Source organism: Eucyclogobius newberryi, unplaced genomic scaffold (assembly GCF_026437365.1).
Source record: "Eucyclogobius newberryi isolate DKJ021-1_F unplaced genomic scaffold, fEucNew1.0.hap1 SCAF_21, whole genome shotgun sequence".
In the NCBI taxonomy this organism is placed as follows: Eukaryota; Metazoa; Chordata; class Actinopteri; order Gobiiformes; family Gobiidae; genus Eucyclogobius; species Eucyclogobius newberryi.
The window spans coordinates 2,569,505-2,596,287 of NW_027315846.1; the positions used below are offsets into that span (position 1 = coordinate 2,569,505).

Consider the following 26,783-nt stretch of genomic DNA (forward strand, 5'->3'; position numbering starts at 1 on the left):
GAGGGCCACAGGGAGAAATGAATCAACAATGTCTGTGGTGGCGATGGAGTCAGACAATGTCTGTGGTGGCGATGAAGTCAGACAATGTCTGTGGTGGCGAGGGACGATGTCCCAGGGTCCTCTGTCCTTAGACTCTCCTTCTCGGCCAGGAAAAACTACAAAAAAAACCTCTTTGGGAAAAAAGCGTAGAAACCTGGAGGAGTTCCAGTGAAGGAGAGATCCGACTCTCACAGACGGACACGAGGAGACTGGAGCTGGACCCACTCTTCGGGCAGAAGAGGGACCGTCTGAGTCGAGCTGGACCCACTCTTCAGGCAGATGAGGGACCGTCTGAGTCGAGCTGGACCCACTCTTCAGGCAGAAGAGGGACCGTCTGAGTCGAGCTGGACCCACTCTTCAGGCAGAAGAGGGACCGTCTGAGTCGAGCTGGACCCACTCTTCAGGCAGAAGAGGGACCGTCGGAGGCGAGCTGGACCCACTCTTCAGGCAGATGAGGGACCGTCGGAGGCGAGCTGGACCCACTCTTCAGGCAGAAGAGGGACCGACTGAGGCGAACTGGAGCCACTCTTCAGGCAGATGAGGGACCGTCCACACAGGGCAGGGACCACTTCACCAGGGGAGGGGCATCTGGGTCCACAGGTCCTCAGGAGTGAGAGAAAGAAAAGAAGGCGGTGAACAGTTTGCAAGTGGAATCAAAAAATAAATATTGTTTGATAGCATAAGTAGTCAGAAGAAGAAGAGGATAGTGCTCAAGCTGTCATACTTCCCCCAGCACAGTTACTCCTAGGGCAGCGTAGCTAAAGCTGTGGGTTTATGTTTCTGTTCCTAACTAGTCTGACCATAAGCGATTTCGAAGAGGAACGTTTTAAGCCTGGACTTAAATGAAGAGACTGTCAGCATATTTAACATGGGTCGGGAGCTGATTCCATATCACAGGAGCTTGGTAGCTAAACGCTCTACCTCCTACAGTACTTTTAGAGACTCTTGGCACCACCAGAAGGCCAGCATTCTGAGAGCGAAGAGCTCTGTTTGGATGATATGGTTCTATAGCATCTTTGAGGTAGGATGGGCCATGTCATTTATGGCTTTGTAGGTCAAGAGTAGAATTTTGAATTTGATTCTGGACTCGACGGGGAGCCAGTGAAGAGACTTCAGCACTGGCGTAATGTGCTCTCTTCTTTTTGTTCCTGTTAGTAATCTTGCTGCTGCATTTTGAACCAGTTGAAAGCTTTTTATGGAGCTTTTAGGACACGCTGCAAGCAGGGAGTTACAGTAGTCTAATCTAGTCGTTACAAATGCATGGATAAGTTTTTCGGCATCACTTTTAGGCAGGATTCTTCTGATTTTGGCGATGTTGCGCAAATGGAAATAGGCTGTTTTACAAGCTTGATTTATATGAGCTTTAAATGAGAGCTCCTGGTCAAATAAGACTCCAAGGTTTCTTACAGTAGAACTGGAGGCTACACTGACATTGTCCAGTGTGACTATCTGCTCAGATAGAGCGTCTCGTAGATGCTTAGGGCCAAGCACAATGACCTCGTTTTTTTCAGGGTTAAGAAGCAGGTAGTTTAGTGTCATCCAGGTTTTTATCTCCTTCACACAAGTACTAAGTCTGTCTACTTGATCGCTCTGATCAGGTTTCATTGATAAATACAGCTGAGTGTCGTCTGCATAGCAGTGGAAGTTAATGTCATGCTTTCTGATAATGTTGCCTAATGGCAGCATATAAAGAGTAAACAGAATTGGACCGAGTACCGAACCCTGTGGCACACCGTAAATTACTTTAGAGATTGGTGAGGAGCTCTGGTTTACATTAACAAATTGGAACCTATCAGATAGATAGGATTTAAACCAGCTGAGGGCTGTTCCTCCAACACCTACATCACATTCTAACCTCTGCAGTAGAATGGTGTGGTCAATGGTGTCAAACGCTGCGCTGAGGTCCAACAGAACCAGGATTGAGACCAGTCCATCGTCAGCGGCTAATAACAAATCATTTGTGACTTTAACTAGTGCAGTTTCAGTGCTGTGGTGGGCTCTGAACCCTGACTGGAAAACTTCAAATAAGTTATTGTCCTGCAGGTGGCGACAAAGCTGTTTTACTACAACTTTTTCAAGGATTTTAGAGACGAAGGGAAGATTTGAAATAGGTCTGTAGTTTACCAATAGGTCGGGATCTAGATTAGGCTTTTTCAGAAGAGGTTTAATGACTGCATGTTTGAAGGACTGTGGAACATAGCCACTTTCGAGTGAAGTATTTATTATATTAAGAATAGGGTCTATAATTAGGGGAAGAATGTCTTTGAGGAGTCTGCTTGGAATGGGGTCTAGGACACAAGTTGAGCTTTTAGAGGACATAATGGCTGAAGTTATCTCTGCTTGATCAACAGCTGTGAACCTTTCTAGGTTTACAGGTGGATTTATATGGGACGTTAGATTTACAGCTTGGGCTAGTTCAGGGCTAATAGCGGGGGTAATTTCATCTAATTTATCTCTGATTGTTTTTATTTTATTATTAAAAAATAGGAGGAAATCATCAGAGCTAAGTGTAGCTGGGATTGAGGGCTCTACTGCACTGTGACAGTTTGTTAGCCTAGCTACAGTGCTGAAAAGGAATTTAGTGTTACTTTTGTTGACTTCTATTAGATTTGAATAACATCTGGTTTGGGCCTTACGCAGAGCCTGCTTATAGGACAGCAGGCAACTTTTCCATGCTTTTAGGGATTCTTCGGTGTGAGAGCGACGAAATGATCCCTCTAACTTTCTAACTCTTTGTTTATGTGAACGCAGTTCTTGGTTGTACCATGGGGAGGCGCGCTTTGGCCTAATGACCTTCTGTTTTAACGGCGCGACAACGTCAAGAGCAGACTTCAGAGAATTCATGGTCAAGTCGACACATTGATCACTTAAACTGGGACTAAAACTGTTCTCAGCAGGATCACATGACATGTCACTGAATATTGGCTCTATTATTTCTTTGAATTTTGAGATCGATTTTTCAGATATTGTCCTTTTCATTATAACTTTATTTTGTGGGACTGGATGATCTTTAAGAATAAACTGAAAGGTAATTAGGAAATGATCTGACAATATAGGGTTTTGAGGGAGGACACTGAGGTCACTAATCTCTGTCCCATACGTTAGGACAAGATCCAGAGTGTTCTTGTGAGTGTGAGTCGGTTTATTTACATTCTGAGTGAAACCAATGCTGTCTAACAAGGCGCTGAAGGCATTACTGAGAGCGTCATCACTCATGTTCACGTGGATATTAAAGTCTCCAACTATAACTATTTTATCCCAGGCTAACACTAAGTTTGATATAAAGTCAGAAAACTCTGTTAAAAACTCTGAATAGGGACCAGGAGGTCGGTAGATAACTATGAACAAAACTCCTTTTTGGTTTTTCATATTTGGACATGTGATCGACAGCATAAGGCTTTCAAATGAGTGAAATGCATTGTTAGTTTTAGGGCTCATGAGTAGGCTTGAGTGTGAGATCACTGCCACACCACCACCTCGGCCTGTGCTCCTGGCAGTCTGAAAGTTAACATGGCTGGGTGGGGTGGACTCATTTAGTCTGACGTAGTCGTCTTGTTGAAGCCACGTTTCAGTTAGAGCTAGAAGATCTATGTTATAGTCACTAATTAATTCATTAACTAAGAGCGATTTGGAGGAAATTGCTCTAATGTTTAGCAGTCCACATTTTACGTGTTTATTCATTTGTGTATTTGTGATTGTTATTTTCCTTAAGTTATTTGGTCTGACGCCTGAAATATTTTTTCTGAGATGGGGAGGTTAGTCTAGTGTAGAGGTAGGTTCGTCTAGTGTAGAGGTAGGTTCGTCTAGTGTAGAGGTAGGTTCGTCTAGTGTAGGGGGAGGTTCGTCTAGTGTAGGGGGAGGTTCGTCTAGTGTAGGGGGAGGTTTGTAGGGGGAGGTTTGTCTAGTGTAGGGGGAGGTTCGTCTAGTGTAGAGGTAGGTTTGTCTAGTGTAGGGGGAGGTTTGTCTAGTGTAGGGGTAGGTTTGTAAGGGGAGGTTCGTCTAGTGTAGAGGGAGGTTTGTCTAGTGTAGGGGGAGGTTCGTCTAGTGTAGAGGTAGGTTCGTCTAGTGTAGAGGTAGGTTCGTCTAGTGTAGGGGGAGGTTTGTCTAGTGTAGGGGTAGGTTTGTAGGGAGAGGTTCGTCTAGTGTAGAGGGAGGTTTGTCTAGTGTAGAGGGAGGTTTGTCTAGTGTAGGGGGAGGTTTGTCTAGTGTAGGGGGAGGTTCGTCTAGTGTAGAGGTAGGTTTGTCTAGTGTAGGGGGAGGTTTGTCTAGTGTAGGGGTAGGTTTGTAAGGGGAGGTTCGTCTAGTGTAGAGGGAGGTTTGTCTAGTGTAGGGGGAGGTTCGTCTAGTGTAGAGGTAGGTTCGTCTAGTGTAGAGGTAGGTTCGTCTAGTGTAGGGGGAGGTTTGTCTAGTGTAGGGGTAGGTTTGTAGGGAGAGGTTCGTCTAGTGTAGAGGGAGGTTTGTCTAGTGTAGAGGGAGGTTTGTCTAGTGTAGGGGGAGGTTTGTCTAGTGTAGGGGGAGGTTTGTCTAGTGTAGGGGGAGGTTTGTCTAGTGTAGGGGGAGGTTTGTCTAGTGTAGGGGGAGGTTTGTAGGGGGAGGTTCGTCTAGTGTAGAGGTAGGTTCGTCTAGTGTAGAGGTAGGTTCGTCTAGTGTAGAGGTAGGTTCGTCTAGTGTAGAGGGTAGGTTTGTAGGGAGAGGTTCGTCTAGTGTAGAGGGAGGTTCGTCTAGTGTAGAGGGAGGTTCGTCTAGTGTAGAGGGGTGTAGAGGTAGGTTCGTCTAGTGTAGAGGTAGGTTCGTCTAGTGTAGAGGTAGGTTCGTCTAGTGTAGAGGTAGGTTCGTCTAGTGTAGAGGTAGGTTCGTCTAGTGTAGAGGTAGGTTCGTCTAGTGTAGGGGGAGGTTCGTCTAGTGTAGGGGGAGGTTTGTAGGGGGAGGTTTGTCTAGTGTAGGGGGAGGTTCGTCTAGTGTAGAGGTAGGTTTGTCTAGTGTAGGGGGAGGTTTGTCTAGTGTAGGGGTAGGTTTGTAAGGGGAGGTTCGTCTAGTGTAGAGGGAGGTTTGTCTAGTGTAGGGGGAGGTTCGTCTAGTGTAGAGGTAGGTTCGTCTAGTGTAGAGGTAGGTTCGTCTAGTGTAGGGGGAGGTTTGTCTAGTGTAGGGGTAGGTTTGTAGGGAGAGGTTCGTCTAGTGTAGAGGGAGGTTCGTCTAGTGTAGAGGGAGGTTTGTCTAGTGTAGAGGGAGGTTTGTCTAGTGTAGGGGGAGGTTTGTCTAGTGTAGGGGGAGGTTTGTCTAGTGTAGGGGGAGGTTTGTAGGGGGAGGTTCGTCTAGTGTAGAGGTAGGTTCGTCTAGTGTAGAGGTAGGTTCGTCTAGTGTAGAGGTAGGTTCGTCTAGTGTAGAGGTAGGTTCGTCTAGTGTAGAGGGAGGTTTGTCTAGTGTAGGGAGAGGTTCGTCTAGTGTAGAGGTAGGTTCGTCTAGTGTAGGGGGAGGTTTGTCTAGTGTAGGGGTAGGTTTGTAAGGGGAGGTTCGTCTAGTGTAGAGGGAGGTTCGTCTAGTGTAGGGGGAGGTTTGCAGGGGGAGGTTTGTAGGGGGAGGTTCGTCTAGTGTAGAGAGAGGTTTGTCTAGTGTAGGGGGAGGTTCGTCTAGTGTAGAGGTAGGTTCGTCTAGTGTAGGGGGAGGTTTGTCTAGTGTAGGGGTAGGTTTGTAAGGGGAGGTTCGTCTAGTGTAGAGGGAGGTTCGTCTAGTGTAGAGGGAGGTTTGTCTAGTGTAGGGGGAGGTTCGTCTAGTGTAGAGGTAGGTTCGTCTAGTGTAGAGGTAGGTTCGTCTAGTGTAGGGGGAGGTTTGTCTAGTGTAGGGGTAGGTTTGTAGGGAGAGGTTTGTCTAGTGTAGAGGGAGGTTCGTCTAGTGTAGAGGGAGGTTCGTCTAGTGTAGAGGGAGGTTCGTCTAGTGTAGGGGGAGGTTTGTCTAGTGTAGGGGGAGGTTTGTCTAGTGTAGGGGGAGGTTCGTCTAGTGTAGAGGTAGGTTCGTCTAGTGTAGAGGTAGGTTCGTCTAGTGTAGAGGTAGGTTCGTCTAGTGTAGAGGTAGGTTCGTCTAGTGTAGAGGTAGGTTCGTCTAGTGTAGGGGTAGGTTCGTCTAGTGTAGGGGGAGGTTCGTCTAGTGTAGGGGGAGGTTTGTAGGGGGAGGTTTGTCTAGTGTAGGGGGAGGTTCGTCTAGTGTAGAGGTAGGTTTGTCTAGTGTAGGGGGAGGTTTGTCTAGTGTAGGGGTAGGTTTGTAAGGGGAGGTTCGTCTAGTGTAGAGGGAGGTTTGTCTAGTGTAGGGGGAGGTTCGTCTAGTGTAGAGGTAGGTTCGTCTAGTGTAGAGGTAGGTTCGTCTAGTGTAGGGGGAGGTTTGTCTAATCAAATCAAATCAAATCAATTTATTTTTGTAAGGCCCAAAATCACAACAACAGTTGCCTCTGAGGGCCACAGGGAGAAATGAATCAACAATGTCTGTGGTGGCGATGGAGTCAGACAATGTCTGTGGTGGCGATGAAGTCAGACAATGTCTGTGGTGGCGAGGGACGATGTCCCAGGGTCCTCTGTCCTTAGACTCTCCTTCTCGGCCAGGAAAAACTACAAAAAAAACCTCTTTGGGAAAAAAGCGTAGAAACCTGGAGGAGTTCCAGTGAAGGAGAGATCCGACTCTCACAGACGGACACGAGGAGACTGGAGCTGGACCCACTCTTCGGGCAGAAGAGGGACCGTCTGAGTCGAGCTGGACCCACTCTTCAGGCAGATGAGGGACCGTCTGAGTCGAGCTGGACCCACTCTTCAGGCAGAAGAGGGACCGTCTGAGTCGAGCTGGACCCACTCTTCAGGCAGAAGAGGGACCGTCTGAGTCGAGCTGGACCCACTCTTCAGGCAGAAGAGGGACCGTCGGAGGCGAGCTGGACCCACTCTTCAGGCAGATGAGGGACCGTCGGAGGCGAGCTGGACCCACTCTTCAGGCAGAAGAGGGACCGACTGAGGCGAACTGGAGCCACTCTTCAGGCAGATGAGGGACCGTCCACACAGGGCAGGGACCACTTCACCAGGGGAGGGGCATCTGGGTCCACAGGTCCTCAGGAGTGAGAGAAAGAAAAGAAGGCGGTGAACAGTTTGCAAGTGGAATCAAAAAATAAATATTGTTTGATAGCATAAGTAGTCAGAAGAAGAAGAGGATAGTGCTCAAGCTGTCATACTTCCCCCAGCACAGTTACTCCTAGGGCAGCGTAGCTAAAGCTGTGGGTTTATGTTTCTGTTCCTAACTAGTCTGACCATAAGCGATTTCGAAGAGGAACGTTTTAAGCCTGGACTTAAATGAAGAGACTGTCAGCATATTTAACATGGGTCGGGAGCTGATTCCATATCACAGGAGCTTGGTAGCTAAACGCTCTACCTCCTACAGTACTTTTAGAGACTCTTGGCACCACCAGAAGGCCAGCATTCTGAGAGCGAAGAGCTCTGTTTGGATGATATGGTTCTATAGCATCTTTGAGGTAGGATGGGCCATGTCATTTATGGCTTTGTAGGTCAAGAGTAGAATTTTGAATTTGATTCTGGACTCGACGGGGAGCCAGTGAAGAGACTTCAGCACTGGCGTAATGTGCTCTCTTCTTTTTGTTCCTGTTAGTAATCTTGCTGCTGCATTTTGAACCAGTTGAAAGCTTTTTATGGAGCTTTTAGGACACGCTGCAAGCAGGGAGTTACAGTAGTCTAATCTAGTCGTTACAAATGCATGGATAAGTTTTTCGGCATCACTTTTAGGCAGGATTCTTCTGATTTTGGCGATGTTGCGCAAATGGAAATAGGCTGTTTTACAAGCTTGATTTATATGAGCTTTAAATGAGAGCTCCTGGTCAAATAAGACTCCAAGGTTTCTTACAGTAGAACTGGAGGCTACACTGACATTGTCCAGTGTGACTATCTGCTCAGATAGAGCGTCTCGTAGATGCTTAGGGCCAAGCACAATGACCTCGTTTTTTTCAGGGTTAAGAAGCAGGTAGTTTAGTGTCATCCAGGTTTTTATCTCCTTCACACAAGTACTAAGTCTGTCTACTTGATCGCTCTGATCAGGTTTCATTGATAAATACAGCTGAGTGTCGTCTGCATAGCAGTGGAAGTTAATGTCATGCTTTCTGATAATGTTGCCTAATGGCAGCATATAAAGAGTAAACAGAATTGGACCGAGTACCGAACCCTGTGGCACACCGTAAATTACTTTAGAGATTGGTGAGGAGCTCTGGTTTACATTAACAAATTGGAACCTATCAGATAGATAGGATTTAAACCAGCTGAGGGCTGTTCCTCCAACACCTACATCACATTCTAACCTCTGCAGTAGAATGTTGTGGTCGATGGTGTCAAACGCTGCGCTGAGGTCCAACAGAACCAGGATTGAGACCAGTCCATCGTCAGCGGCTAATAACAAATCATTTGTGACTTTAACTAGTGCAGTTTCAGTGCTGTGGTGGGCTCTGAACCCTGACTGGAAAACTTCAAATAAGTTATTGTCCTGCAGGTGGCGACAAAGCTGTTTTACTACAACTTTTTCAAGGATTTTAGAGACGAAGGGAAGATTTGAAATAGGTCTGTAGTTTACCAATAGGTCGGGATCTAGATTAGGCTTTTTCAGAAGAGGTTTAATGACTGCATGTTTGAAGGACTGTGGAACATAGCCACTTTCGAGTGAAGTATTTATTATATTAAGAATAGGGTCTATAATTAGGGGAAGAATGTCTTTGAGGAGTCTGCTTGGAATGGGGTCTAGGACACAAGTTGAGCTTTTAGAGGACATAATGGCTGAAGTTATCTCTGCTTGATCAACAGCTGTGAACCTTTCTAGGTTTACAGGTGGATTTATATGGGACGTTAGATTTACAGCTTGGGCTAGTTCAGGGCTAATAGCGGGGGTAATTTCATCTAATTTATCTCTGATTGTTTTTATTTTATTATTAAAAAATAGGAGGAAATCATCAGAGCTAAGTGTAGCTGGGATTGAGGGCTCTACTGCACTGTGACAGTTTGTTAGCCTAGCTACAGTGCTGAAAAGGAATTTAGTGTTACTTTTGTTGACTTCTATTAGATTTGAATAACATCTGGTTTGGGCCTTACGCAGAGCCTGCTTATAGGACAGCAGGCAACTTTTCCATGCTTTTAGGGATTCTTCGGTGTGAGAGCGACGAAATGATCCCTCTAACTTTCTAACTCTTTGTTTATGTGAACGCAGTTCTTGGTTGTACCATGGGGAGGCGCGCTTTGGCCTAATGACCTTCTGTTTTAACGGCGCGACAACGTCAAGAGCAGACTTCAGAGAATTCATGGTCAAGTCGACACATTGATCACTTAAACTGGGACTAAAACTGTTCTCAGCAGGATCACATGACATGTCACTGAATATTGGCTCTATTATTTCTTTGAATTTTGAGATCGATTTTTCAGATATTGTCCTTTTCATTATAACTTTATTTTGTGGGACTGGATGATCTTTAAGAATAAACTGAAAGGTAATTAGGAAATGATCTGACAATATAGGGTTTTGAGGGAGGACACTGAGGTCACTAATCTCTGTCCCATACGTTAGGACAAGATCCAGAGTGTTCTTGTGAGTGTGAGTCGCTTTATTTACATTCTGAGTGAAACCAATGCTGTCTAACAAGGCGCTGAAGGCATTACTGAGAGCGTCATCACTCATGTTCACGTGGATATTAAAGTCTCCAACTATAACTATTTTATCCCAGGCTAACACTAAGTTTGATATAAAGTCAGAAAACTCTGTTAAAAACTCTGAATAGGGACCAGGAGGTCGGTAGATAACTATGAACAAAACTCCTTTTTGGTTTTTCATATTTGGACATGTGATCGACAGCATAAGGCTTTCAAATGAGTGAAATGCATTGTTAGTTTTAGGGCTCATGAGTAGGCTTGAGTGTGAGATCACTGCCACACCACCACCTCGGCCTGTGCTCCTGGCAGTCTGAAAGTTAACATGGCTGGGTGGGGTGGACTCATTTAGTCTGACGTAGTCGTCTTGTTGAAGCCACGTTTCAGTTAGAGCTAGAAGATCTATGTTATAGTCACTAATTAATTCATTAACTAAGAGCGATTTGGAGGAAATTGCTCTAATGTTTAGCAGTCCACATTTTACGTGTTTATTCATTTGTGTATTTGTGATTGTTATTTTCCTTAAGTTATTTGGTCTGACGCCTGAAATATTTTTTCTGAGATGGGGAGGTTAGTCTAGTGTAGAGGTAGGTTCGTCTAGTGTAGAGGTAGGTTCGTCTAGTGTAGAGGTAGGTTCGTCTAGTGTAGGGGGAGGTTCGTCTAGTGTAGGGGGAGGTTCGTCTAGTGTAGGGGGAGGTTTGTAGGGGGAGGTTTGTCTAGTGTAGGGGGAGGTTCGTCTAGTGTAGAGGTAGGTTTGTCTAGTGTAGGGGGAGGTTTGTCTAGTGTAGGGGTAGGTTTGTAAGGGGAGGTTCGTCTAGTGTAGAGGGAGGTTTGTCTAGTGTAGGGGGAGGTTCGTCTAGTGTAGAGGTAGGTTCGTCTAGTGTAGAGGTAGGTTCGTCTAGTGTAGGGGGAGGTTTGTCTAGTGTAGGGGTAGGTTTGTAGGGAGAGGTTCGTCTAGTGTAGAGGGAGGTTTGTCTAGTGTAGAGGGAGGTTTGTCTAGTGTAGGGGGAGGTTTGTCTAGTGTAGGGGGAGGTTCGTCTAGTGTAGAGGTAGGTTTGTCTAGTGTAGGGGGAGGTTTGTCTAGTGTAGGGGTAGGTTTGTAAGGGGAGGTTCGTCTAGTGTAGAGGGAGGTTTGTCTAGTGTAGGGGGAGGTTCGTCTAGTGTAGAGGTAGGTTCGTCTAGTGTAGAGGTAGGTTCGTCTAGTGTAGGGGGAGGTTTGTCTAGTGTAGGGGTAGGTTTGTAGGGAGAGGTTCGTCTAGTGTAGAGGGAGGTTTGTCTAGTGTAGAGGGAGGTTTGTCTAGTGTAGGGGGAGGTTTGTCTAGTGTAGGGGGAGGTTTGTCTAGTGTAGGGGGAGGTTTGTCTAGTGTAGGGGGAGGTTTGTCTAGTGTAGGGGGAGGTTTGTAGGGGGAGGTTCGTCTAGTGTAGAGGTAGGTTCGTCTAGTGTAGAGGTAGGTTCGTCTAGTGTAGAGGTAGGTTCGTCTAGTGTAGAGGGTAGGTTTGTAGGGAGAGGTTCGTCTAGTGTAGAGGGAGGTTCGTCTAGTGTAGAGGGAGGTTCGTCTAGTGTAGAGGGGTGTAGAGGTAGGTTCGTCTAGTGTAGAGGTAGGTTCGTCTAGTGTAGAGGTAGGTTCGTCTAGTGTAGAGGTAGGTTCGTCTAGTGTAGAGGTAGGTTCGTCTAGTGTAGAGGTAGGTTCGTCTAGTGTAGGGGGAGGTTCGTCTAGTGTAGGGGGAGGTTTGTAGGGGGAGGTTTGTCTAGTGTAGGGGGAGGTTCGTCTAGTGTAGAGGTAGGTTTGTCTAGTGTAGGGGGAGGTTTGTCTAGTGTAGGGGTAGGTTTGTAAGGGGAGGTTAGTCTAGTGTAGAGGGAGGTTTGTCTAGTGTAGGGGGAGGTTCGTCTAGTGTAGAGGTAGGTTCGTCTAGTGTAGAGGTAGGTTCGTCTAGTGTAGGGGTAGGTTCGTCTAGTGTAGGGGGAGGTTTGTCTAGTGTAGGGGTAGGTTTGTAGGGAGAGGTTCGTCTAGTGTAGAGGGAGGTTCGTCTAGTGTAGAGGGAGGTTTGTCTAGTGTAGAGGGAGGTTTGTCTAGTGTAGGGGGAGGTTTGTCTAGTGTAGGGGGAGGTTTGTCTAGTGTAGGGGGAGGTTTGTAGGGGGAGGTTCGTCTAGTGTAGAGGTAGGTTCGTCTAGTGTAGAGGTAGGTTCGTCTAGTGTAGAGGTAGGTTCGTCTAGTGTAGAGGTAGGTTCGTCTAGTGTAGAGGTAGGTTCGTCTAGTGTAGGGGGAGGTTTGTAGGGGGAGGTTCGTCTAGTGTAGAGGGAGGTTTGTCTAGTGTAGAGGGATGTTCGTCTAGTGTAGGGGGAGGTTTGTCTAGTGTAGAGGGATGTTCGTCTAGTGTAGAGGGAGGTTCGTCTAGTGTAGAGGGAGGTTTGTCTAGTGTAGAGGGAGGTTTGTCTAGTGTAGAGGGAGGTTTGTCTAATGTAGGGGGAGGTTTGTCTAGTGTAGAGGGAGGTTCGTCTAGTGTAGAGGGAGGTTCGTCTAGTGTAGAGGGAGGTTCGTCTAGTGTAGAGGGAGGTTTGTCTAGTGTAGGGGGAGGTTTGTCTAGTGTAGGGGGAGGTTCGTCTAGTGTAGGGGGAGGTTCGTCTAGTGTAGGGGGAGGTTCGTCTAGTGTAGAGGGAGTTTCTTCTATGTAGTGTGGGGGGAGAGTTCATCTAGTGTAGAGGGAGTTCATCCTGACAGACGAGGAGCCTCCAGGTCTTCAGGTCAGGGTCGTGAGACGGGCTGTGGCATCAACAATCTGCCCTTCGATAAACTCTTTCTGTTGATTTCAAACGATGGAGCGTGTTGACACCGGGGGCCTCTACAGTCTCAAACGCTGCAAACCTTCATGTCTCACACTAAAATGAACCGCAGAAAAAGCCACATCTGGGCAGCTCTAGTTTAATTTTCAAGTACTTTTCTGATTTTAAATGTCATATCCCTGGACGTGTGCCCCTTTGATTGTACACTGATCTGCCGCTCTGGCGCCTCTTGCTCACTGCTCTTCTCGTGTGAAACGTCGATAGGAAACAAACGTAAGTGGGTTTCTCTGCCGCTGGAGGACGCGTCCCGGGACGAGGGCGCCAAGTCGGCCGACGAGTCGCACGACCCCGCGTCGCCCGGTCGCACGCCGCCGCCGCCGCTTAGCAGGCCGCATGATAGCAACAGGAGTAAGTCTGTCTTCTGCTTTACCAATCGAACTGTGCACATCCAGCATGTTCTGAATGTCTCACGCTCTGTGATCATTTTGGCATGAGTCTGTGTTAACTTTGTCCATTCTATTCCTATTTCTTGGTTTCAAATTTGACTCTGAACAATTTTTGTACATATTATACTAATGTAAACAAAGACGTACGTATCTGGTGTGTTTTGTATTGTTTTCTATAGGGCTGCAGGGTTAATTGTGACTACGGTTGACTATAGAAAATAATTGTCATATTTTGCCAGTCGTTATCTGGACTATACAGACCGTAAAAGGCAAGGTGGGTTTATTTGTAGAGAGCGATTCGTACACAAGGGAATTCAAAGTGCTTCACACGGCAGGAAAAATGCATTAACATCACCAAACGGATCAACTTAAAAGAAAAGAGTTGAAATATAACCCTCTCAGTTGTATACACCGCTAAATAAACTAGTTTTTAAACCTAGATTTAGTTGCATAAAACTGAAACGCAGATTCCCCATGTTTAGTCCTGACTCTGGCACCAGCAGGAGGCTGGTCCATGTTTAGTCCTGACTCTGGCACCTGCAGGAGGCCGGTCCATGTTTAGTCCTGACTCTGGCACCAGCAGGAGGCCGGTCCATGTTTAGTCCTGACTCTGGGCACCAGCAGGAGGCCGGTCCATGTTTAGTCCTGACTCTGGCACCAGCAGGAGGCCGGTCCATGTTTAGTCCTGACTCTGGCACCAGCAGGAGGCCGGTCCATGTTTAGTCCTGACTCTGGCATCAGCAGGAGGCCGGTCCATGTTTAGTCCTGACTCTGGCACCAGCAGGAGGCCGGTCCATGTTTAGTCCTGACTCTGGCATCAGCAGGAGGCCGGTCCATGTTTAGTCCGGACTCTGGCACCAGCAGGAGGCCGGTCCATGTTTAGTCCTGACTCTGGCACCAGCAGGAGGCTGGTCCATGTTTAGTCCTGACTCTGGCACCAGCAGGAGGCTGGTCAATGTTTAGTCCTGACTCTGGCACCAGCATGAGGCCGGTCCATGTTTAGTCCTGACTGGCACCAGCAGGAGGCTGGTCCATTAGTTGCAGCACTAGATCGTCTATATTGATTTTATTTCGAGTGTACAACAGTCGGTACAGACTTGTTCACTCTGACTACGAGTTTGAATTAAGAGCAAAGTTCATGAGTTTGATTCCCCCAAATTGAGCCTGAAGTTCCCAAAGTCTCTAGTATTTGTGGAGGGAACTTTATTAAGGCTGTGACTAATGAGATTTTAAAGTACATTAACTCACCAGATGAAGGTTGAAATGTAAGAATAAGTGTATTATTGAAGAAAAACTCCTTGTTCATTCCTTTTGCATGTGTTTTAGAGTCTGTAAAGTCCTAATAACGATTGCCATGATCAAAATACAACTTCAACTTTATTTTTTAATAGTCAACAAGTCACGATTGGTCCATTAACTGTCACCGCCCTGAACCGCATTAACGATTCTCTCGTCCTGGAGTCGTGCTGTTGCCTGCTTTCATGTCGTGGTGTTTCTTGTGCCAGGCTGGAGGAGAGACCCTCGGGATTTCGCGGATGATTCGAGCGTTCGTGGCGAAAACGGCGTCCGAGGAGGATTGAGAGGACGGGGCAAAGGACGAGGGCGGGGACGGGGCCGCGGGAGAGGTACGGAACGTCAAAGTGTTTATGAACCGCCCTTTTGTCACTGTTCGATAGCTTTTAGGACGAGGTGAGAATCGACACTAGGACGTCTCTAATGCTCCTGAATCTCGACTGTGGAGCATTTGCCTGAATGTTTGAAGGATGCGCCGTGTCTCTCTCTTTCCAGGCCGGTATGAGTTCGGTTTCCACGATTCGTCGGACGGTTCGAACACTCAGGGTCCCGCCGAGTTCGGGACGAATAATATGGTTTATTACTACGACGACGGGAACAAGGTCCAGATGTACACGGTGGACGAGAAACTGCTCAAGGAGTATATCAAGCGGCAGATGTGAGTAAACCAGGACTAAATCAGGATTTACCCAGGACTAAACCAGGATTAAACCGAGACTAAACTAAACCAGGATTTAACCAGGAATAAACCAGGATTTAACCAAGAATAAACCAGGATTTAACCAAGAATAAACCAGGATTTAACCGGGACTAAACTAAACCAGGATTTAAGCAGGACTAAACCAGGACTAAACCAGGATTTAAGCAGGACTAAAGTATGGCTAGAATTGGGACTGGACTAAGACTTAAACGGCGCTTAGCCGTGTCTAAAATCACGTCTATATCTGGACTTGTCCGACAGTAAATGGGACTAAACATGAACTCAAATTGGGTCTAAAATAAGACTAAAATTGGGACTGAATATATTCAAAACAAGAGCTAATCCAGTTCAAAAATCTAATCCGGACTCATTTTAAACAAGACTAAACAAGGACTAAAATCAGGCTATAACCAGGGTTAAACTAGGACTAAAACGGGCTTAAATTGGGTCAAAAAGAGGGATAATCCAAGTCTAAATCTGGACTAAACCAGTTCAAAACAGGACTAAACCACAAATAAAATTATGTCCAAGGGTTGAAGCAGGAGTCCTGTATTTGGGATTGAACCAGGACTAAAATGGGTCTAAACGAGGGCTAATCCAAGTCTAAATATGGACTAAACAAGACTAAACCCTGACTATAATCATAGCTAACCGACGTTAAACAAGAACTTAAACTGGGACTAAATTACGACCAAACCAGGAATGAAATTGATCTAAACTAGGGCTAATCCAAACCTAAACAAGGACTAAAATCTGGACTAAATCAAGACTCAATTGAGGATTTAACTACCGCAGATTAGACTAAACCAGGTCTAGTTTTGGTCTTAAAAATGCTAAAATCCAGACTTATCTAATCGGTCTAAACTGAGAACAAACTGTGTCTAAAGTTAACAGATATAACATTTACTTTTCGGGTGTTCACAGTATTTTTAGACCAGAGTAAATAGCGGCACTTTTCCCCTTCACCTGCAGGAGGCGCTGTTCCACCTCTGACCACCGGGGCCTCGAAATGAACACTCGGAATAGAACTCATTCCACCGTCTTCGCTCTGTTAGTGCTGCCAGACTCTGACGTTTACTGCATGTCCTCCCCACTCTCGTCCCCCATTTCACACTTTCCTCTCCTGTCTAATAAAGCTTACGGGCCCAAAACATCTTTAAAAATAAAAGAAAAGTGCTCCGTTTGCCTCGAGCAGCTGAAGAGAAAGACTCAAACTACAACTAAATCGGGTCAAAACCGCAGAACGCAAACATTGGAATGAAAGTGAGTCTAAAACGGGACTAAATTGTGTCCAAACAAAACAAAACCAGGACTAAAATGGGGGCTTAACCAAGGCTAAACTAAGACTTGAACAGAACTAAAATTCAGACTAAATCAAGACTGAACCAGGACTAAAATGTGTCAAAACGACGGCTAATCCAGGTCTAAATCTGGACTAGACAAGCTCTAAACAAGACTAAACCATGACTTTTAATCATATTTTGCCAAGTGTAAACAAGAACTAAAACTGGGACTAAATTGAGACTGAACCAAGACTCAATTGGGTCTAAACGAGGGATAATCGACGCTTAAACTTGAGTCTAATTCTGATCTGAACCGGGTCTAAACCGGGTCTAAACCATGAGTAAAATCATGTCTAATGGGGGCTAAACCAGGACTAAAATAGGTCTAAACAATGGCTAATCCGGGTCTAAATCTAAACAAGACTAAACCATGACTCGATTGAGGATTTCACTAGATTAGACGAAAGAAACCTACATGAGGTCTAAACCAGGTCTAAACCATGTCTAGTTGGACTAAAAATGCTAAAATCAGGACTTGACTCTGGGTTGGAGAATAAAACCGACTGAAGTAAACGAGCCTAAACAAACGTGCCCATCTGTTTGAACGTGTTCTTTACGTTTCTCTCCACAGCGAGTATTACTTCAGCCTTCACAATCTGGAGAGGGACTTCTTCCTGCGGAGGAAAATGGACACTCAGGGATTCCTGCCCATTTCGCTCATCGCCAGCTTCCACCGAGTCCAGGCGCTGACCACAGACATCAGCCTCATCGTAGAAGTACTGCTACTGTTACTACTACTGTTACTACTACTGCTACTACTGCTGTTACTACTACTGCTGTTACTACTACTACTGTTACTACTACTACTGTTACTACTATTGCTGTTACTACTACTGCTGTTACTACTACTACTACTGCTGTTACTACTACTGTTACTACTACTACTACTGTTACTACTACTACTACTACTGTTACTACTACTGCTGTTACTACTACTGCTGTTACTACTACTGTTACTACTACTGTTACTACTACTACAGTTACTACTACAGTTACTACTACTGTTACTACTACTACTGCTGTTACTACTGCTGCTACTACTACCACTACTACTACTACTACTGCTGCTGCTGCTGCTGCTGCTGCTGCTGCTACTACTACTACAGTTACTACTACAGTTACTACTACTGTTACTACTACTACTGCTGTTACTACTGCTGCTACTACTACCACTACTACTACTACTACTGCTGCTGCTGCTGCTGCTGCTGCTGCTGCTACTACTATTACTGTTACTACTACTGCTGTTACTGTTACTACTACTACTGGTACTACTGCTGGTACTACTGCTGGTACTACTGCTGTTACTACTGCTGTTAAGACTGCTGTTACTACTACTGTTACTACTGCTAAAACGAGAGGTTATTAAACTTTAAATGTTTTGGACTTGGTACAAATTGGGTACAAATGGTGAACTAAACCTGTCGCTGTTTAAAACGTACAGCTGTGATGCATGGGAAATTTACATTTCAAGTCTTCGTTTGGTGGGCAAAGAGCTTTTTTTCTCGCTTTTGTGGCTCTTTTGTCCCGCACTAGCAAAAAATATAACTCCAAATTGGGTCAAGTTGCCGCTATAATCAACTCCACCACACGGCGGTTGTGTTTTTATCTCCAAAGTTCAGTATTTGGGCCTGGACTCCAGATGTGACGTGCTTTCCAACTGTAATGTTTGTAATGTGGTTGTCATGGTAGCATGTTCTGTTTCCAGGCGTTGAAGAAGAGCAAAGAGGTGGAGCTGGTCGACGACAAAGTTCGCTGTAAAATCGACCCCGAGCGCTGGCCCATCGCGATGCCCTCAGTCGTGGGCTCGCCGAGGACTGACTTCTCCCAACTCATCCACTGTCCAGAGTTTGTGCCCAGGCAGAGCGCCACGGCCAATACAGGTCAGGAGCTGGACCACGCACTGGACCACGCACTGGACCACGCACTGGACCACGCACTGGACCACGCACTGGACCACGGACTGGGCCACGGACTGGGCCACGCACTGGGCCACGCACTGGACCACGCACTGGACCACGCACTGGACCACGCACTGGACCACGCACTGGACCACGCACTGGACCACGGACTGGGCCACGGACTGGGCCACGGACTGGGCCACGGACTGGGCCACGGACTGGGCCACGGACTGGGCCACGGACTGGGCCACGCACTGGGCCGCGCACTGGACCACAGACTGGACCACAGACTGGACCACAGACTGGATCCTGGACCGGGCCACAGACTGGATCCTGGACCGGGCCACAGACTCTTATTATAGAAGCCATTTTCTCTAAAATGCCCGAACAAACGAGGCTTTTAATGAGATCAGTTTGTTCTATATGAATTAGAGCTGCAGAATGTGTCAAAGTCTCTTTAGTGAAACAAACTAAACACTTCACAAAAACACCAATGTTCTGTATCTGACTGAAAAGAAGGAAAAATGCATATATTTTAGTTTTAATTGTTCAAAATATCACATTAATATAGTTATTGCAGCACTTAAAAGACGCATCATATTCTCCATGTTTCCTGGGCGAAATGGAGCAAAGCGTCATGGTCTATGTAGTTTCTTGTCTCTTGGACCCTGTGACAAAACCTTTAGCTCCGGAGCTTACTTTATAATATACTTCATAATCTTCATTACATTTGACACTTTGCTCCAGGTTCAACTTCTGTTTGACGCCTTCGGTTTCGTTTCCTTTACTTTATGAAAACTGACCAACAGTGACTTTAACACCCTTAAAACACTTAACACCCTTTAACGAACACGGCAACGTGACAAAAATGAATGTCTTTAGTATAATATTTTAACTGTGCATCTGGAATGTGCTTAAATGTTCTCGTAAACTTTGATAGAAATGTGACTGGAGCATAAAATGAGCCACAAAAGTGTAGAAATATCACTTTATACTTTTTATTTGGGACGTTTCTGCTATTTTTTACGTCATTTTTAACAGATTTAATTATAAACTAAATTAAAAAATGTTCCCGTATAATCTCTCTTTTTTGGTGCATCTCTGCGACATAAGGACTTTACAGGAACAAAGCGCTTCACAGTCTGGACACTAAACATTTACCGTATTTTCCGGAGTATAAGGGGCAACAGCCAAAAAAGTATAAGTCGCATTTTTGGGGGGAAATATATTTGATAAACCCCAAGACCAAGAACAGACATTTCATCTGTAAATGCAGTTTAAAATAATAACAGATGAGAGAACATGGTGAATAGGTGTACGTATGCTAACGCTAACACCTTCAGCTACATGATGTATGCTAACGCTAACACCTTCAGCTACATGACGTATGCTAACGCTAACACCTTCAACTACATGACGTATGCTAACGCTAACACCTTCAGCTACATGAGGTATGCTAACGCTAACACCTTCAGCTACATGACGTATGCTAACGCTAACACCTTCAACTACATGACGTATGCTAACGCTAACACCTTCAGCTACATGAGGTATGCTAACGCTAACACCTTCAGCTACATGACGTATGCTAACGCTAACACCTTCAGCTACATGAGGCACAGACAGAACTGTGGTAAGTGTCTGGTATGATAACGTAACATATGAACAGTTATTCAGATAACTATAGCATAAAGAACATGCTAACAAGTTTACCAACGCATCAGTTTTACCCCAAATCACTAAATCCATTGAATTCTTCTTCCTCTGTGTCACTTCTAAACAACTCCACAAACTCCAGAGGAAGAGGAAGTGCAGATTCTTCTTCTGTGTCGCTTAGAGCCTAGAGCGCCCTCTTGTGGTTGTAAGTGTGAAGATAATGAATAATATCACACAAGTTGCTCTGGAGTATAAGTCGCACCCCGGCCAAAACTATAAAAAAAGGTATAGTCTGAAAAATACTGTATTCGCGCTCTAGAATCGCTGACTCTTGAACGTTTCTTTTAACTGTTGTTTAGAAAAGACTCTTAAACGTCTGGACTGTCTTTAAACTGAAACCGATGAAACGTTTCAGCCTCGTCGCCACCGCAGACTCAGACGCCTCCGGACTCGTCGAAACCCGGCCCGGAGTCCTCGGGGACGGACGAACCGGACGAGAAGCCCGAGCGAGCCCCCGAGCCGGACCCCGAGGCCTGGATCCAGGTGGAGAAACGCCACCGGCACTGCCCCGGCAAGAACAAGGTACAACGTGCGCCGCTCCAGCCGTTTGAACCCGAAACATGCCCGTTTTGCACGAATGTCAAGCCTAACGTTATATATGATGCTAAAGAAAAAAAAGGGTTTCATTTGATTCACTTTTTTTACTCTTTAAAAGTGACACTCTGATTGTGGTTTAAGGGGAAAAGCAAAACATTTTCTGTATTTAAATTTGCAGCGTTGTAATGATTAGCAATTAAACTGCTAAAAATGCATTTAAAAACTCACATGCTTGAAAAAAACTGAGTGCATTTGTCAAACTAATATATTTAAGGTAGAAAATTGGACTTAAGTGTTAAAAATGTACCAAATGTAAGGCTTTAAAAGGAATTCTACTTTACAGTGTTAAATGTCAAGTCGAATGGTCTAAACTGATCTTGGTCCTTGTTTTTAATGGTTTTATGATTCAAAATTTAACCTAAACTAATAAGTAATGGCTTTGAAATATTAGAAAGTACTGTGTGATTTAAATAAAATGGGGGTAAAACTGTATTTTAATGTGTATTTGGATTATAGTCTTTGTGCAGATGCTTTGTATCAACGCATCTTCGTTTATCAGTTTCTTTGTGTCTTTTAAATGTAAATTGTTGTCTGTAGCAAAAAACATCACCAAATTTGACGTAAACGGTGTTAAAAATAAGTATTTAAAAAAAGTCTTAATAGTGTCTTCATAGTGTTTTATTAGTGTCTTCATAGTGTTTTATTAGTGTCTTCATAGTGTTTTATTAGTGTCTTCATAGTGTTTTAATAGTGTCTTCATAGTGTTTTATTAGTGTCTTCATAGTGTTTTATTAGTGTCTTCATAGTGTTTTATTAGTGTCTTCATAGTGTTTTATTAGTGTCTTCATAGTGTTTTAATAGTGTCTTCATAGTGTTTTATTAGTGTCTTCATAGTGTTTTATTAGTGTCTTCATAGTGTTTTATTAGTGTCTTCATAGTGTTTTAATAGTGTCTTCATAGTGTTTTAATAGTGTCTTCATAGTGTTTTAATAGTGTCTTCATAGTGTTTTATTAGTGTCTTCATAGTGTTTTATTAGTGTCTTCATAGTGTTTTAATAGTGTCTTCATAGTGTTTTATTAGTGTCTTCATAGTGTTTTATTAGTGTCTTCATAGTGTTTTATTAGTGTCTTCATAGTGTTTTAATAGTGTCTTCATAGTGTTTTATTAGTGTCTTCATAGTGTTTTATTAGTGTCTTCATAGTGTTTTAATAGTGTCTTCATAGTGTTTTATTAGTGTCTTCATAGTGTTTTATTAGTGTCTTCATAGTGTTTTATTAGTGTCTTCATAGTGTTTTATTAGTGTCTTCATAGTGTTTTAATAGTGTCTTCATAGTGTTTTAATAGTGTCTTCATAGTGTTTTAATAGTGTCTTCATAGTGTTTTATTAGTGTCTTCATAGTGTTTTATTAGTGTCTTCATAGTGTTTTATTAGTGTCTTCATAGTGTTTTAATAGTGTCTTCATAGTGTTTTAATAGTGTCTTCATAGTGTTTTATTAGTGTCTTCATAGTGTTTTAGTGTCTTCATAGTGTTTTATTAGTGTCTTCATAGTGTTTTATTAGTGTCTTCATAGTGTTTTATTAGTGTCTTCATAGTGTTTTATTAGTGTCTTCATAGTGTTTTATTAGTGTCTTCATAGTGTTTTATTAGTGTCTTCATAGTGTTTTATTAGTGTCTTCATAGTGTTTTATTAGTGTCTTCATAGTGTTTTATTAGTGTCTTCATAGTGTTTTAATAGTGTCTTCATAGTGTTTTAATAGTGTCTTCATAGTGTTTTATTAGTGTCTTCATAGTGTTTTATTAGTGTCTTCATAGTGTTTTAGTGTCTTCATAGTGTTTTATTAGTGTCTTCATAGTGTTTTTATAGTGTCTTCATAGTGTTTTATTAGTGTCTTCATTAGTGTCTTCATAGTGTTTTATTAGTGTCTTCATAGTGTTTTATTAGTGTCTTCATAGTGTTTTATTAGTGTCTTCATAGTGTTTTATTAGTGTCTTCATAGTGTTTTATTAGTGTCTTCATAGTGTTTTATTAGTGTCTTCATAGTGTTTTATTAGTGTCTTCATAGTGTTTTTATAGTGTCTTCATAGTGTTTTTATAGTGTCTTCATAGTGTTTTATTAGTGTCTTCATAGTGTTTTATTAGTGTCTTCATAGTGTTTTATTAGTGTCTTCATAGTGTTTTAATAGTGTCTTCATAGTGTTTTAATAGTGTCTTCATAGTGTTTTATTAGTGTCTTCATAGTGTTTTAATAGTGTCTTCATAGTGTTTTATTAGTGTCTTCATAGTGTTTTATTAGTGTCTTCATAGTGTTTTAATAGTGTCTTCATAGTGTTTTAATAGTGTCTTCATAGTGTTTTAATAGTGTCTTCATAGTGTTTTAATAGTGTCTTCATAGTGTTTTAATAGTGTCTTCATAGTGTTTTAATAGTGTCTTCATAGTGTTTTATTAGTGTCTTCATAGTGTTTTAATAGTGTCTTCATAGTGTTTTAATAGTGTCTTCATAGTGTTTTAATAGTGTCTTCATAGTGTTTTAATAGTGTCTTCATAGTGTTTTAATAGTGTCTTCAAAGTGTCTTCAAAGATAAGTCTTAAAAGTGTCCAAAGAAAAGTCTTAAAAGTGTCCTAAAAGTGTCTTAAAAAAGGTCTTAAAAAGTCATCAAAAAATGTTAAAAGTATTTAAAAAGTCTGCTGTCTTTAAGTGTCAATAAAAAGTCTTAAAGGTCTAAAGGTCTTTAAAAGCTTGTTAAGTCTTTAGAAAGTCTTTCACTGCACGATCAAACCCTCCCTGAACATTCATCCTCCTTTCCTTCTTCCATCGCTCACGTTTCATCTCGACCTCCTCTGTTTCTCCTTCATCTCTGTTGCTCTTCCTCCTCCTCTTCTTTCCTCTTCCTCCTCCTCTTCCTCCTCCTCTTCATCCTCCTCCTCTTCTCTCCTCTTCCTCCTCTTCTTCCTCCTCTTCATCCTCCTCTTCTCTCCTCTTCCTCCTCTTCTTCCTCCTCTTCATCCTCCTCCTCTTCTTCCTCCTCTTCATCCTCCTCCTCTTCTCTCCTCTTCCTCCTCCTCTTCATCCTCCTCTTCATCCTCCTCCTCCTCTTCTCTCCTCTTCCTCCTCCTCTTCTTCCTCCTCTTCATCCTCCTCCTCTTCTTCCTCCTCTTCATCCTCCTCCTCTTCTCTCCTCTTCCTCCTCCTCTTCATCCTCCTCCTCTTCTTCCTCCTCTTCATCCTCCTCCTCTTCTCTCCTCTTCCTCCTCCTCTTCTCTCCTCTTCCTCCTCCTCTTCTTCCTCCTCCTCTTTCTTCCCATCCATTTTCTCGTCTCGCTCCTGACCACAGCCTGACGTCGCCCGCCTCGTCTCTTCTTCTCCTCCTTCATCACTTCATCTTGACTGTCTCCCGTCTGCAGTTGAGTATCACATAACGACAGCTTTTCTTTTTGTTCTGACCGTGTGTCTTTAGTTTGACCTGGAGATGGATAAGAAATGCAGAAAATACTTCATTTTGCTTCTAAAATCGTCTATTTTCGCATTATCGCATTTTAATAAAACTAAAAAGACTTTAATTTTGTTTGAAAATGGTCTCTTATCTTTCTTTTTTGTTTTTAGGATTCTAATGTGACTTAAATCACAATTAACCAATATTCTTGACATTGTGTGATTGTTCAAATGAGTTAGAAATTATGCTGTAAAAGATCAATGAGTGACATTCAGCAAAAACAATCTTGATTTGAATTATATTTATTATACAACATTACAGCGTGTGAAAAGCCTAAATTAAAGTCCATTTAAAGGTTCTGCTGTTTTTATAATTCTGACTTAGTTTGGTGGTGTAGAACCTGTCATAAATGTTTATCACAGTTTTACTTCCATTAAGTTGCAGTTTGTGTAGAAAAGTTTGAAAAATAAGTAAAATGACACAAGTGGAGCTGAATCCCTCTGTGATGTCATCAGTGTGCGACACAGAGACAGTTTACACCGACACACTTTTCTGACAGTTTAAACTATGGTTGGACTAATTAAAGGTGTTTTATGGCGTTATTGTGTGTCAGATCAGAACTGTTGTGTCATTTATGTGGAGTTTGGCTCTTGTTTACTGTCTGGTTGCTATGGTAGCAGCTGTGGAACGACCTCTACCTGTGTCCAACCAGGAAGTACAATAGTAAACTTTACACAAACGGTCAAACTGGGGACAAACGGGCAAAACGTTCAGTCAAATCTGAAATATAACTATTACTGAAATGTGTACCGTATTTTCCGGACTATAAGTCGCACCTTTTTTCATAGTATTGGCCAGTGTGCGACTTATACTTATATTTATACTTATACTCCGGAGCGACTTATATTTGATATTATTTGTTATTTTCACACTTGCATCTGCATTCAACTCCAGTACGACTTATATATGTTTTTTTCTTCTCTATTATGCATTTTTTTGGCTGGTGCGACTTATACTCCGGAAAATACGCTAGTTTTCATATGGATTTTAAGGCCTTTTTAATTGCGTCATGACAAAAGCGTTCCATAACCGTTCCGCCTATTCCCGCAGGAGCGCAGCGAGCGTCCGTCGAACCCGCCGCAGCCCGAGCCGGACCAGGAGGAGCTGGACTTCCTGTTCGACGAGGAGATGGAGCAGATGGCGCCGCGGAAGAACCGGTTCACGGACTGGTCGGACGAGGACTCGGACTACGAGCTGGACGACACCGACGTGGACAAGCTGCTGATCGTGATGCAGACACCGCCGTACGTTCGCAAGCACCCGGGCGGCGACCGCACCGGCAACCACGAGTCCCGGGCCCGCATCACCACCGACCTGGCCAAAGCCATTAACGACGGGCTGTACTACTACGAGCAGGATCTGTGGAAGGGAGAGGAGCTGGTCGAGCCTGTGAAGGTAAAGGGTCCAGACTGTGGCGCCGCGTGGTCGACTGAGACGCTTGGATTTCCATCTTTGGTCAGTTTGGTTTCTCAGTATTAGCTTGGTTGTGTTAGCTCGGTTGTGTTGGCTCAGTGTGTTAGCTCGGTTATATTAGCTCGGTTGTGTTAGCTCGGTTGTGTTAGCTCGGTAGTGTTAGCTCGGTAGTGTTAGCTCGGTAGTGTTAGCTCGGTTGTGTTAGCTCAGTGTATTCGCTCAGTGTGTTGGCTCTGTTGTATTAGCTCGGTTGTGTTAGCTCAGTGTATTCGCTCAGTGTGTTAGCTCAGTGTTATAGCATGGTTGTGTTAGCTCAGTGTTGTATTAGCTCAGTGTTTTAGCTCGGGTTGTGTTAGCTCAGTGTTGTATTAGCTCAGTGTTATAGCTCGGTTGTATTAGCTCAGTGTTACAGCTCGGTTGTATTAGCTCAGTGTTGTATTAGCTCAGTGTTTTAGCTCGGTTGTGTTAGCTCAGTGTTGTATTAGCTCAGTGTTTTAGCTCGGTTGTGTTAGCTCAGTATTGTATTAGCTCAGTGTTATAGCTCGGTTGTATTAGCTCAGTGTTATAGCTCGGTTGTGTTAGCTCAGTGTTATAGCTCGGTTGTGTTAGCTCAGTGTTATAGCTCGGTTGTGTTAGCTCAGTGTTGTAGTCCAGATCCAGGTCACGTGCTATTTTTAGAAGCTCCTCAGTTTAGCTCTCGCACAGAGTTACACTTTCACCACAAACATAAAACCTTTTGGACTCTCGGCTTTTGCATTTCGATGTTTCACACCTTTTAAATAATGTATAGGAAGTATATATGTATTTAATGTATTTAATGTATACAAAGTAAAAGGAGGCAGGCAGTTACGTTTACTCGAGTAATTTTTTCCACAACATTGTACTTCTCTGCATACATATCCAGTTTTTTGCTTGATTTAAGGCTTATTTTCATCCTTCCAGCTACGTTAACTTCAGTATTTAAATGTGCAGACGGTTACTATGGCTACAAGATTTACCACGATCGCATTGAAATCGTCATTTGGAACAGACGTAATTGGCAAAAGCTGCAATAATAATCCACAATTTGCCGTCATTTCCTCCACAAACGACAACATATTCCATCTAGTGCTCCGTAAAAACTGCAAATTATAGTTCAGATTTGTACAAAAACGCTACGAAACGAGAGTATTTTAGCTTGTATTTTAGTTTCAGTTAATTTCCCCGTTTAGATTTTTTTTTTGGTCAATTAATTTGCGTTTGAAAGTGAACTTTGAACAGAATCCCATCATTAAACGTACATCGCAAATCCAAAAACACAATTTCCCTGCTAGCTTAGCCCCGACCGCTAACGAGAGATTTATAATTTTAAGTGAATTTAAACAGAACGGCAAAACATTAAACTTCCTGAAGGACAAAATAAAGACAAAAACAAACACATGAAAAAGTGATTTACATTAAATATTGACTCAA

The 26,783-nt window shown here is 43.6% G+C and overlaps 1 protein-coding gene across 4 annotated transcripts in view; it reads left to right on the forward strand.

Moving 5' to 3' along the window:
* larp1b (La ribonucleoprotein 1B) overlaps positions 1-26,783 on the forward strand; it is a 57,205-nt gene that overhangs the window by 15,159 nt on the left and 15,263 nt on the right. For 2 of the 4 annotated variants that reach the window (XM_072457701.1, XM_072457700.1), the window contains exons 5-12: positions 12,751-12,894; positions 14,438-14,557; positions 14,721-14,883; positions 16,840-16,984; positions 17,977-18,151; positions 20,241-20,407; positions 23,760-23,828; positions 24,969-25,313. In XM_072457701.1, coding sequence (XP_072313802.1) covers positions 12,751-12,894; positions 14,438-14,557; positions 14,721-14,883; positions 16,840-16,984; positions 17,977-18,151; positions 20,241-20,407; positions 23,760-23,828; positions 24,969-25,313 — 1,328 coding nt within the window. The remainder of the gene's footprint in view (positions 1-12,750; positions 12,895-14,437; positions 14,558-14,720; positions 14,884-16,839; positions 16,985-17,976; positions 18,152-20,240; positions 20,408-23,759; positions 23,829-24,968; positions 25,314-26,783) is intronic. The other 2 variants (XM_072457703.1, XM_072457702.1) reach the window with 2 other exon arrangements.